This window comes from Sesamum indicum, unplaced genomic scaffold (assembly GCF_000512975.1).
Source record: "Sesamum indicum cultivar Zhongzhi No. 13 unplaced genomic scaffold, S_indicum_v1.0 scaffold00109, whole genome shotgun sequence".
In the NCBI taxonomy this organism is placed as follows: domain Eukaryota; kingdom Viridiplantae; phylum Streptophyta; class Magnoliopsida; order Lamiales; family Pedaliaceae; genus Sesamum; species Sesamum indicum.
Genome location: NW_011628044.1, coordinates 669525 through 680627, shown reverse-complemented (window position 1 = coordinate 680627; position 11103 = coordinate 669525). Strand labels below are relative to the sequence as shown.

Below are 11103 nucleotides of genomic sequence, written 5' to 3'. Positions count from 1 at the left end.
GTGGTACTCACAATTTAAAAAACACTTTCATATGTAGCGACACACTTTATTTAATTCGGGGGATTATATAAGAAAAAGCGTGGTTTTAATTAATTTAGTTGTATTCATGAGGGTGTGCATGGAGGTGAGCCTCAATTGCCTTGAAGATTGCCTTTGCCTTCTCTTTGCCTTCCTTGATCTTGTCTTCTGCGATGTGGTGATCTCCTTTGGTGTGGTATGTGCTGACGGTCTTGCAGATGGATCCTCCGTCCGGCCCCGCCTCAATCTTCACAACGTTGGAGATCGATTCAAGCTGGTCTCCAAAAGCATCACCTTCTAGCACCGTGTATTTGAACACGTAATTTTTCTCGTCAATTTCATCGATTCTGTGCTTCGCATGCTTGTATTGACTCCCTGTACGTATCATACATAACAATTTAATATAATATGATTGAAATAATTATATATATCGCCCTCGTCTAAAATTGAAAACTATGATTAATATTATTATAAATACGTACCTTCGCCAAAAGTTAACAACTTGACGGTTCCAGGACCTCCATCGCCCTCAAGGGTTTCACAACTCTTGATGGCCTGTGGGAGGACCTTAGGGATGAGGTTGTCGGAATCAAGAACGAGTGACTTAAACAACCTGTGTGGTGGGATTGAGGAGACATCTTCATGCTCGTAAGTTGTCACACCCATGTTCAAATCTTGTACTGATCGAAGAAACTTGAGAGAGAGCAAACTCAGAATTGGTACCGGCTTTGAGTTTGATTGATGTGAGAAATCATGAGGATCGAAAGCCCTATTTATAAGTGAAGCCGGGGGGCTTAAGGTTGTCCCTGTGGATAACACATGTTGCAATAGTATATATAGTCTTCTTTTATTGTAATGTTTGTCTTTGTTCTCTACTTGGCATACATTAAAGTATAAGATCATTATCTAATTGAACTGTTGGAGATCTTTGGAAATTTCCCTTTCATATGTAGATATTAATATCTAATATTTATTGACTCGATTTATAAAAAAGAATTAATTGATTGTGGATTTGATTCTTTCTGCTATAGCTATATTGATGAGTAATCTGTAAGTATTTCTATAAACGATCTATATATAATTTTAGGATCATGTTCTGATCTTATCTTAAAAAAAAAAATACAAATATTAATATATTTTTAATGTCTTCACTTATCCACTTTGCATTAAAATAGAAAGGCAAATTAACGACCCACAGTAGTGCAAGTTATGAGAAATAAATTGGTAAATTTAGTTAAGTGGAGCAGGTATTAAATTAACAAACCTAATCTACCAACTGGATAAAATCTTTAAATTTTTGTCGGACGTAGAATTTATAAATTCTACAAATTTAGCAAAAGCCGCCTTCATTTTATTTTTATTTTTTAAAAAAAAAAAGAAAAACAAGGTGACCAATTAAAATTATACAAATAGGGGTGGTATAGTAATTATATTTTATGGTGGGTAACACGACGAATTCTTGATCGAATATTCTTTGAATAATTGGTGTAGTACAGATGTATTGATGTCCCCGCATGCAATCAAAGATGATATTATCGGATATGCATTAGTCTGATGGAGCGATCCCCTCTTTCCAAGAACACGACATGTGGTACGATGTGGGGTTACTTTAAAAGTCGTGAATATTAGTACACAATGCCCTCACCTTTTGAGTTAATCTTGAAATAATTTTAAATATATATAGATTCATACTAATCATTTGATATTTTTAAATTAATTTTTAATTCATATGAAATTATATAAGTTAAAAAATTTATAAATACTAACTTTTTTCCCCTCGATTTTTATTATTTCTTTTATACGACCACACTAATTTAGACATTCGTAGGATATATTATTTACATGTCATATATTGAAGAATTAATATTGTCTTAAGCTTATTTAAATCTTTTTATGTACGAATTTAAAGTTTTATTTTTTTGAACACACGTCAAAATATGATTAATAATATCTCAGCACATCGAACTTGACCACCAACCACCTACACCCCACCCACATTCTGGTAGGTGGGCAATGTGAAAAATATTTAATACGCTCAGAAACTAATCTTGTCTCCTATTTTTAATAAATTTATCCTCCAAGGTTTATTAGATTTATTTAAAATCTAAATTCGGGTTTTGCACTAATTTTAAGTTGCAATCTTTTATTTATTTTTTTTGGGGGGGATTTTCTGTGTTTATTATATAATTTAGGATAAATTACAACGATCTTTCTTGAGATTTGACATAATTACGAATATCTTCTTATCATTTGAAAAATTATCAATATTCCCTAATTTTAACGTCTGTCTAACAATTAGTTCATTCTGTTAGTTTCAGTTAGGCTCCATTCATTTTTTTTATGGTCAATTAATCAAAATATTCTTGTGGGCTAAAAATTATAATTTATATATAATTTTATAAATTTTTTCATCCACCCCAATCGATTTTTATAAACTCATATTTTAAAAAGAAAAAAAAATACAAGAGCATAATTAATAATTTCATACATTCGTTCAAGAATTATATAATTTTATCAAATATTATGAGTGCATTTATAATTTTTTAAATAATAAAATATATTTATAATTATGTTGAAAGTTAGGAAAGATTATTATACCTTATCTATAATTTAATAACCTTCCAGAAATGATGACGTGACTAGATTAGCATTGGGGAAAGAACATAGCACGATTGTCAAACAAGTTGCACCTCAGCATTAATTGAATATATATATATATATGTACAGAGTTATGCACAAAAAGAAATTTTTAAATAAAATTGACATAAAGTCGGTGCCCCCATATGAAATAGGGAAATTCAGACTTTATGAGTAATTTATGTTGTAATATTTTAATTAGCGGGTTCAATTAGAGTTGGATTGCAGCAAAATTTTGAGTTTAGGCTTCTTAATTAGGACATTTGTGTCAATTAAATTTGAGCTGAGATATAATTCCGAAGAGATTGTAATGATTTTCAACTTAATTAGATCAATCATAGATAAATATGATTTATCACTTTATCTGAACTATACATAATTCATATCAAATATGTATTTGTAGTTGTTATATAATAATTTAGATGAGAGCAACACAATCTAGATTAGAGGTTTTAATACACTTTTATTATTTGATTCATATCAAGATATTTGAAGAGAGGTTTTTTATTTTTTATATTTTTTAAGAAATGAGGGCAATAATGGAACTTAAATGTCAAGGGTGATATCGTCATTGTGAAACTAGAGTTCTCTGGAGCATACGTACACGACACTTACAGTGCACCTTCTTTCTCGAGTCTTTGCATCACAAATCATTTCTTTGGCTTTGACAAGATTTATGCAAAAACCCAGTCTTCAAAACCCTAATAAAAAAATTCCTGAAATTCCCAATTTCCTTTTTTTAAAACACTTGAAAACCCTAAATTTGTTGTTGCAAACAGAACCGGTGATTGAAGGGACAGTATTCAAAGATCAAGCATTTACAGACGACATATGTTTGCGTACAGAAATCAATTAATAGAAATTCTGCTTTTTAATTGTTAATCTGGGAGGTAAATGTCGGCGAGGAGGAGGACAGGGGAAGAAAGGTTGTACTACAGTCCGCCAGCGATGAGAAAGTACAAGTACAACCAGCAACAGCAGCAACCGAAGCTAAATTCGTCATATTCAGCATTATCCGAGAAAAGAGAATTCCGGTCTGATTCATATTTGGATCGATTCTTGGAGCACACCACTCCTGTTGTGGCAGCTCAACATTTTCCAAGGGTAAATTATTTTTCTTTGCTTTTTGGTTTCCTGGAAGTAAGAACAGATGAAAAGTTATATATTTCTTTTTACTGTTTTGAGAGTCGTTCGTAGGTTTATGTTGTTACTTTTTTGTTTAAAGTAGTGATATTATTCATTAGATTAATCACTATACGCTGCTTCTTTATGTAAAGATGATTCTTTTCCCCAATTTTTTAGTTTGTTTAGTGCTGCATTATGTAATTCAACTAACTAGATGGAAGCTGAAAATCCTCTTTTCTGTCGAGTTGGGTTCCTAGGATAACAACCAAACTGAAATGGAGAGAAGAAGTTTTGACCTTCTCATGAATACAAATTGATGAAGTGATCCTTTATGTTCTTTCTATGATGCTAGCTAGTATTTGATTTTTTAGTGGGTGTGTATTTTGGTCTGGTATTTTTCATTTCTTGGTGTTGTTCCCTTATGTTGTTCATTTACTGTTCAGTGAGACATGAATATCACGGCCAGTTATAAAGTTGTCAACAATAATTGTTGAAGTAATTCAAAATTAAGGATCTTAGAATCTTGAGCTTAATTACAATGAACTGCTGGCATTATTGCAATGGGCTTAATCTAGCACTTCATATAATTGATTTCACATATCTTGTGAGATTAAGTCACTGTGGAAGCAAACCTTAATCGTCTAATTTGATGCACCTTTTGAGATCTGCAGACGAGTATGCAAGCATGGCGGAATCGTAGTAGTGAGTTCCATCCATACTTCATTCTCGGAGATCTTTGGGAATCTTTCCGAGAGTGGAGTGTTTATGGAGTTGGGGTTCCTCTTCTTTGGAGTGATTCGGTTGTCCAATATTATGTGCCATCCCTGTCTGGTATTCAACTGTATATAGATCCAACGAGACATGTTGGGGAACAAAGGTGAGATCATTTGTTGTCTTTTCCTTTCTCCTTTCTTTTTCTTTTTTCTTTGTTTCCAGGATGAAAGAGGTGCACTTGATAGGAGAGACCACTTGTGACCCCGCAGTCACAGTATATTTACTGCTATAATAAGTTCTTTGAAGAAAAACACAAGATTGATGGTTGTCATTCTATGAAGGCGTCATTGGATGGTTGCAGTGTCTTGTAAGTCATTTAGTGGTGACTCGTGCAGAGGGTGAATTGATTATGGGATTTCAGAAAAATAGGTGTTAATCTTTGCGTTACAGTATTTTTATCGACTTCATCCATGCAGCTCCTTTTATTTGGCCAGTTATCCATCCAAGGTATCTTGATATGATGAAATGTTTTCATGGGTGACAGTAACTCAGTTTCTCATGTTGATTTTGACATTGTAATAGGAGGCCTGGAGAGGAGAGCGATGCCACTTCATCTAGGGAGACGAGTAGTGATGGTGACAGTGAGTGTGGAACTGATAGAGGTGCCAGTAGTAATCAGGGATCTTGGAGCCAGAAGAACACAGTTGGCCAAGGGTATAGCAGATTTGCAGGAAGAAACAATCCTTTGACGGAATCATCGATTGATGGGGATGATATTAGCAATCCCCCAGGTCTTCTTATTTTTGAGTACTTTGAGAGGGAGCTTCCATTTCATCGTGAACCATTAGCTGATAAGGCAAGTAGTTTTTTTCTGGACCATTTTACTGAAGTTTATTAAATTTTGGCGTTGACAAAAGACTTCTACTGGCTTGCATTCAAACAGATGTCAATACTTGCCTCCCGCTTTCCTCAACTGAAAACATATAGAAGCTGTGATCTGACTCCATCAAGCTGGATTTCTGTTGCTTGGTAACCTTATCTCAGAAAAGAAACCAAGATGCTTTGGCACTGATCTACTCCGATACTAAAACTCATCTTATTATGCAGGTACCCTATATACAGGATACCTATTGGCCCAACTCTGCAAAATGTTGATGCCTGTTTCTTAACTTTCCATTCCCTTGCAAAACCTGTTAGAAGTAAGTCGCTTCTTCTTTGTTTCAGTATTTTCTTTTTCTCTCTTCCCCATGCAGTCTTTTTCTTTTCTTTTCCTCCCCTTTGGTTTGCCCTAGGTTGTCCTATAAACTAATAACAAGAACTAGCGTTAGGTAGATATTATAACTAACTGGACAACAATTTCTTGTGAACAGACAGCGAGGGCATGCAGAATGCTGACAGCAAGCTCTCGCTGCCAATATTTGGACTTGTCTCATACAAGTTTAAAGTCTCAGACTCAGATGGGAATGGAGTTTATGAACGCCAGAAGGTCAATTCGCTATTGCGAGCCGCTGACAACTGGCTTCGAGTTGTGCAAGTCGATCATCCTGATTACAACTTTTTCATGTCTCACAACACATTCTGGAGATAGAAGTTGGAAGTTGAGAGTTGAAACACAAACATCTCTCTCCTCCAATACCACCAGGCTCCTGAACAACCTTAGAGGTCGGTGATGGAATTTTTTGGAGAAATTGAGAAGTTAAAGCAACCTTGCAAGTGGCTTTTCCTACAGCGAAAGCAGATATAAAGGTGTTGTCATGGGTTTTCTGGAACTTCAGTAGATGAGTACTGTTGCCGTAGGGCTTTTTTGTTGGAGAGGGTTGATGAATATAATGTAGCATGCAACTCTTTGGCTGTGTATACTATAGAATTGTTGTTGCATTTGGCTGTGTACACTATAGAATTGTAGATTAACAACTTCTTGATGAATATAATGTGCATGCAACTCTTTGGCTGTGTATACTATAGAATTGTTGTTGCATTTGGCTGTGTATACTGTAGAATTGTAGATTAACAACTTCGTGCAAATTGCCACATAACCTCAAAGCAATAGGAATATGGCACATAATGGTATATCTTACTAACATTCATAGCTTCATTATGCACATAATATGTTTTGTGATAAATCATGTCTTAGTCAGGATACAGAGTAAAATGATAGCTGTTTCCTGATATTAATCCCACCAAACTAGATTTCCATTTCTAAAATGTAAACTAGCATAGCTGCTATATGCTGGGGATACTGCAATGTTTACAAGTCATCATCAAGAAAAGTCGACAGCACAAGCCCTTGAACAAATTTGCATCTTTGAGCCTTCTCTTTTAGGTCCTCATCTGACAGAGGAGGCTGTTTAAAGACTCTGCATTATGAAGCCAAGTAAGTCAGAATAACGTTTTAGGTACAATGATGCTTCAGAAACATGAAGTAAAGGCAATATACGTGGGCCTTGTTATGAACTGACCATCATAAAATAAAGAACAGCTCATGGAGCTGGTGCTAATGGATCAATTTTTATAAGATGGACATACCTATCAGCCAAACCCTCATGGGAGGGCGCTGCCATAAGGGTAGTCTCAGCCGAAGATAGAGGTTGGACAGAAGAAGGTTCATCAACCACCTTTTGCATGAATGAGGTTAACAGTGGATCAGTCTCCATACGAGAGGAGGAAACCAAAAATGAGGATCCACCAAGAAAGGATTGCAGATTCCCTTCTTTCAACTCTTTTCTTAAAATGGAAAATGACAAATTGGATCCTCCTCTTCGAAATCTTCTCCTCCGCTGCACGTAATGCTCAAGTCAAGGAGAGCAATAATCTGCAATGCTAATATTTGCATACAATTTGGAAGAAAAGAAAATTGGTGGTTATAAAAAGTAACAAGTTCTTTAGCATTCTGGTATCTTCCGAAGGATATTTTAAGAAGGCTTCCATGCTGCACGGTTATATGGCGAACCAAGTCTGCTCCAACTCTTTTAGCACAAACAGGGCAGACCTGCATGGATAAAAATCCATCTATATAACAACCAAGATGTATTATTCAGACAAACCCCTACAGCTCTCACACATCGACATGGCCCAAATGTTGGCTGCATTCAACTAAGAAATTTGTAAAGTCCAAGCATAATATTTAAAAAATTCAACCTAGCGGCAAAAGGTACACTAGTTGACATTCATAACCACATCTTACCAATATGCATCATGACATTTATAGCAAACCGATAATGGTACGGCATGATTATGCTCTCAAACGGAACGGAACACCATAGAAACAACGAAAAACGCCTGCTAACACATTATAAATGTGCACTCATCCATTTCTTTGTGACTTAGATTCTTTCATCAGATCACAACATTCAGTAAATAAAATGTAACGGGTTATGACTCTGATCAGAGCATGCAAAACAAAATCTTCATGAAGTGTCTTACTCCCTATTATTCTTTTGGGAGGCATTTTCTATCTGGGTAGACCTTCAAACAAGTAAACAAATCCGAACATCACCCAACTTTCTGCAACAACAGGCCAAAATCAAGTCCTAAGCACTGATCATTATAACATATGAAAAGTTCCATTCTCTTACTCAAAAGTGCTTCACCAATGCTCACGCTCTAACAGATTGTCCGCAATTTACAAACTCTCATATAGTTGCACAACTAATACAAGAGTGCATGCGATCCAACCCCGAATTGTAGCCCATATACACACAAACAAACACTAAAACAAGAATGAAAAGAGAGCAGTAATGTCTTGGTACCCCATTCTTGGCTTCAATGGCATGCTCTTCATCAATATGACAACAAAGCCCCACAATATCAAAATCTTCGGCACAAAATGGGCATAGAAACTCAGGCCTCTGCTCCTCTTCACCCTCGTACTCTTCTCCATGATATACATCTGTAGAATACCCTCAAAAAACCATTAGCATCAAGTGTACATTATAACAATGCATGAAAAGAAATATACTTATACATCTTAAACAAATGACAACAGTTTGCAAATTATTTAAAACTAAAAACCGCACACTAAAACGTTCTGCAAAAGAAAAGATCGCAAATTTTCTATCATGCTTCGTTTTGGGAACCCGGAGCTATGACAAACAAAAGTTCCACAATTTTGTTACGAGTAAAATTACACTAAAAATGAATGGGAAAAAGAAAAGTTTCAATTTTCCTTCTCATTTCTCGCACAAAACTAAGTTTCTATATGATGAACCCGAATAGAGCATTGGGTTCCCACTAAAACAATAACCCAAAACCTTTCCAGTTTCCAGGTTCCTTGAAGAGAACCCACAAGCAGAAATTAACAAAAACTAAAGCAAAAAATTCCAAAAATTTACATTGATACAGATATAAAACTTCCAAATTTCACACGAAAAATAGTTCCAGACCACGTATTTTGTTTCCAAAATCACAGCAGCTAAGAAACACGACGAACAAAAAAAAAAAAAAAAGAAATCCCAATTCCACTAAATTTCCTAAAAATTATTTAACTCCTTGTAAATTCTGAAGAAGACCGAAAGACAACATATTTTTTCATCGAAATCAGGTAAAAGGGTTGATAATTCAACAAACCTGATCGAGATTGATAGCGCCTAGAATAAGTAGAAATCCGAGCCCATGAATCAGAGTTCATTTTTTCTTGAAAATATTAATATAAAAAAACCAAATTACCAAAAGAGCTTCACTCTCAGAATTCTATAGAACCCACTTGCGCGGAAACACACACACACACAGACACACGCAATCTACTCAAACTAAGGGAGAAATGAAGACATATAACTCTACATGTGTGTGTTGTGTGTGTGTGAGTTTTGTGTTTATTAAAGCTGAAGAAGCGAAGCTTCTGAGAAATTAAGGAAGAGAGGCAGGCAAGTGTGAAGCTCTCCACCACGGTATTCCTCAAGGTCAGACACGTCGGAACTTATATACTCTCCGTTCTCTTGCAGAAAAGGCGTTGCATTTGCTTGAATTTGCGGGACTGCCACTACCTACTAGTTTAATTACTGGACTGTACAACCTTGTGATGCGTGATGTACTCTCGGAGTTTGTGTGGTGGATTATGCACTAAATTGAACTATTCACATATTAAATTTTGTCCATAAATGTATTATAAATTCAATTTTATGATATTTATTTATACGTGGTTTATAACAAGTGATATTATCACTATATATATACATATATACATTGTAAATGAAGCTCCGAAAAACGAGAGCTCTATACGATAAATTTTGGACCCTCTCCTCATCATTATAAATCAAATCCATAAAAAAAGAGTTTTTGAGCAATTATTATTAATAATGCGTTAAAAAAATACACAGTTCCAATTAATATGAACTATACTTAAAGTTTGGGTCGAAGTAAATGCCAATTCTTAAGTGGAGACCTGTAAAAAAGGCGTTAGCACTCCGACGCCCAAATTAGTATCGGATTTAGGAGAAAAATAATCGTAAAAAATAAAATATAATACAAATTGTGATAGAGCAAACAATTTCGTAAAATAAATCATGTAATAGTGCAATTCGAATGCTAAAGCAAGAAGGGAGAGTGGTTTTCTAAATTTTGGATAGAGTACCCGTAGAAGGATTAAAGGTGTCCCTGTTGGTGGATTAAAGGTGTCCCTGTTGGTGGATTAAAGGTGCCCTTGTTGGAGGACTAAAGAAGGCATCCCTGTTAGAGGACTAAAGAAGACATCCCTGTTGGAAGACTGAAGAAGACGTCCCTGTTGGAAGACTGAAGAAGACGTCCCTGTTGGAGGATTGAAGAAAGCGTCTCTGTTGGTGCATGGAAGAAGGCGTCCTTGTTAGAGAACTGAAAAAAGCCCTATTGAAGGACCGAAGTAGCGTCCTTGTTGAGGGGTGCTAAAATGATAAATTGAAATAAAAATAAAAATTTCGTGAGTAAAATATGACAAAAATACAAATTGAGAGTTGCATTAAAATAGCAAGATAATTTTCAGCTTCTTCAAGGTATGTTTGTTGGGGAATGCTGCCTATATTTATAGAGAAGGAATCCCTCTTCGTAGGGACTTTATGTTATGAGCTGCATTTCAGAAAAAGATGGCAAAAATTTGGGAATAAGGCTCGATCTTTTCTCCTCCTTGGCTTGAGCAACACGTCTTTAGTTGAGGGAGGATTCCTTTTCCATGAGGATTCTTACTTTTGTAAGGAGCCCTTCTAGGTCAAGGAATTCAGCTTCTTGGAGACGCTTTCGTTTTCCTGAACTGGGGTTGGCAGGTGGGTTTGAGGTTCGGTAGGCCTTGTACCAAGCCTCCTTCTTGGGCAGAACTGGGCTTCCCTCTTGGGCTGAACCTAGTAATTTTTCAGCGGACTATCCTCATGATGGGAGCCTCCTAGAATTTTAGGAGCCTCTTGTTTCTTTCTTTTTTTTGGATTGTTTATACCAACTTATTTTTATGCACATCAATGAAAATTAAAATTTTTAAATTTAAACAAAATAAAGGTGTTTGAAAATATAAATGAATGTAAAAGCAATAAATTGATGAGAGAATGTTGTTATTCTAGATTAAAGTATTTTTATAAATAATTTAAAGTTTTTTATGAATTTTGGGGTTTTGCTTGTAATTTATATATATTCTGAAAATAGGGAGTGAGG

At 35.3% G+C, this 11103-nt stretch overlaps 3 protein-coding genes across 3 annotated transcripts; 1 reads left to right on the top strand and 2 right to left on the bottom strand.

Annotated features, from left to right (window-relative positions):
• Positions 1 to 13: 13 nt before the first annotated feature.
• Positions 14 to 785, bottom strand: LOC105178923 (major allergen Pru av 1-like). Its single transcript, XM_011102516.2, has 2 exons — positions 501 to 785; positions 14 to 393 (listed from the first exon to the last, which is right to left on the bottom strand). The coding sequence occupies exons 1-2, from the start codon at positions 682 to 684 to the stop codon at positions 95 to 97; spliced, it is 483 nt and encodes a 160-aa protein (XP_011100818.1). The 5' UTR covers positions 685 to 785; the 3' UTR covers positions 14 to 94.
• A 2494-nt stretch (positions 786 to 3279) lies between these two features.
• Positions 3280 to 6451, top strand: LOC105178921. The gene is made up of 6 exons (XM_011102513.2): positions 3280 to 3759; positions 4452 to 4657; positions 5077 to 5350; positions 5438 to 5523; positions 5602 to 5693; positions 5865 to 6451. Exons 1-6 carry the CDS (start codon positions 3550 to 3552, stop codon positions 6080 to 6082), a joined length of 1086 nt encoding a protein of 361 aa, XP_011100815.1. The 5' UTR covers positions 3280 to 3549; the 3' UTR covers positions 6083 to 6451.
• A 111-nt stretch (positions 6452 to 6562) lies between these two features.
• LOC105178922 (protein DEHYDRATION-INDUCED 19 homolog 4-like) lies at positions 6563 to 9394 on the bottom strand. Its single transcript, XM_011102515.2, has 5 exons — positions 9061 to 9394; positions 8244 to 8383; positions 7406 to 7483; positions 7021 to 7277; positions 6563 to 6851 (listed from the first exon to the last, which is right to left on the bottom strand). Exons 1-5 carry the CDS (start codon positions 9119 to 9121, stop codon positions 6743 to 6745), a joined length of 645 nt encoding a protein of 214 aa, XP_011100817.1. The 5' UTR covers positions 9122 to 9394; the 3' UTR covers positions 6563 to 6742.
• Positions 9395 to 11103: the final 1709 nt, after the last annotated feature.

Excerpts from the sequence above, each read along its gene's own strand:
- LOC105178923 (XM_011102516.2), bottom strand. The coding sequence starts at position 684 with ATGGGTGTGACAACTTACGAGCATGAAGATGTCTCCTCAATCCCACCA. Across the intron at positions 394-500 it reads GTTGTTAACTTTTGGCGAAG|GGAGTCAATACAAGCATGCG; the intron begins GTACGTATTTAT and ends TGATACGTACAG.
- LOC105178921 (XM_011102513.2), top strand. The coding sequence starts at position 3,550 with ATGTCGGCGAGGAGGAGGACAGGGGAAGAAAGGTTGTACTACAGTCCG. Across the intron at positions 4,658-5,076 it reads AGACATGTTGGGGAACAAAG|GAGGCCTGGAGAGGAGAGCG; the intron begins GTGAGATCATTT and ends ACATTGTAATAG. Across the intron at positions 5,524-5,601 it reads AGCTGGATTTCTGTTGCTTG|GTACCCTATATACAGGATAC; the intron begins GTAACCTTATCT and ends CTTATTATGCAG.
- LOC105178922 (XM_011102515.2), bottom strand. The coding sequence starts at position 9,121 with ATGAACTCTGATTCATGGGCTCGGATTTCTACTTATTCTAGGCGCTAT. Across the intron at positions 7,278-7,405 it reads AGCATGGAAGCCTTCTTAAA|GTGCAGCGGAGGAGAAGATT; the intron begins ATATCCTTCGGA and ends CTTGAGCATTAC. Across the intron at positions 6,852-7,020 it reads CATGAGGGTTTGGCTGATAG|AGTCTTTAAACAGCCTCCTC; the intron begins GTATGTCCATCT and ends TTCATAATGCAG.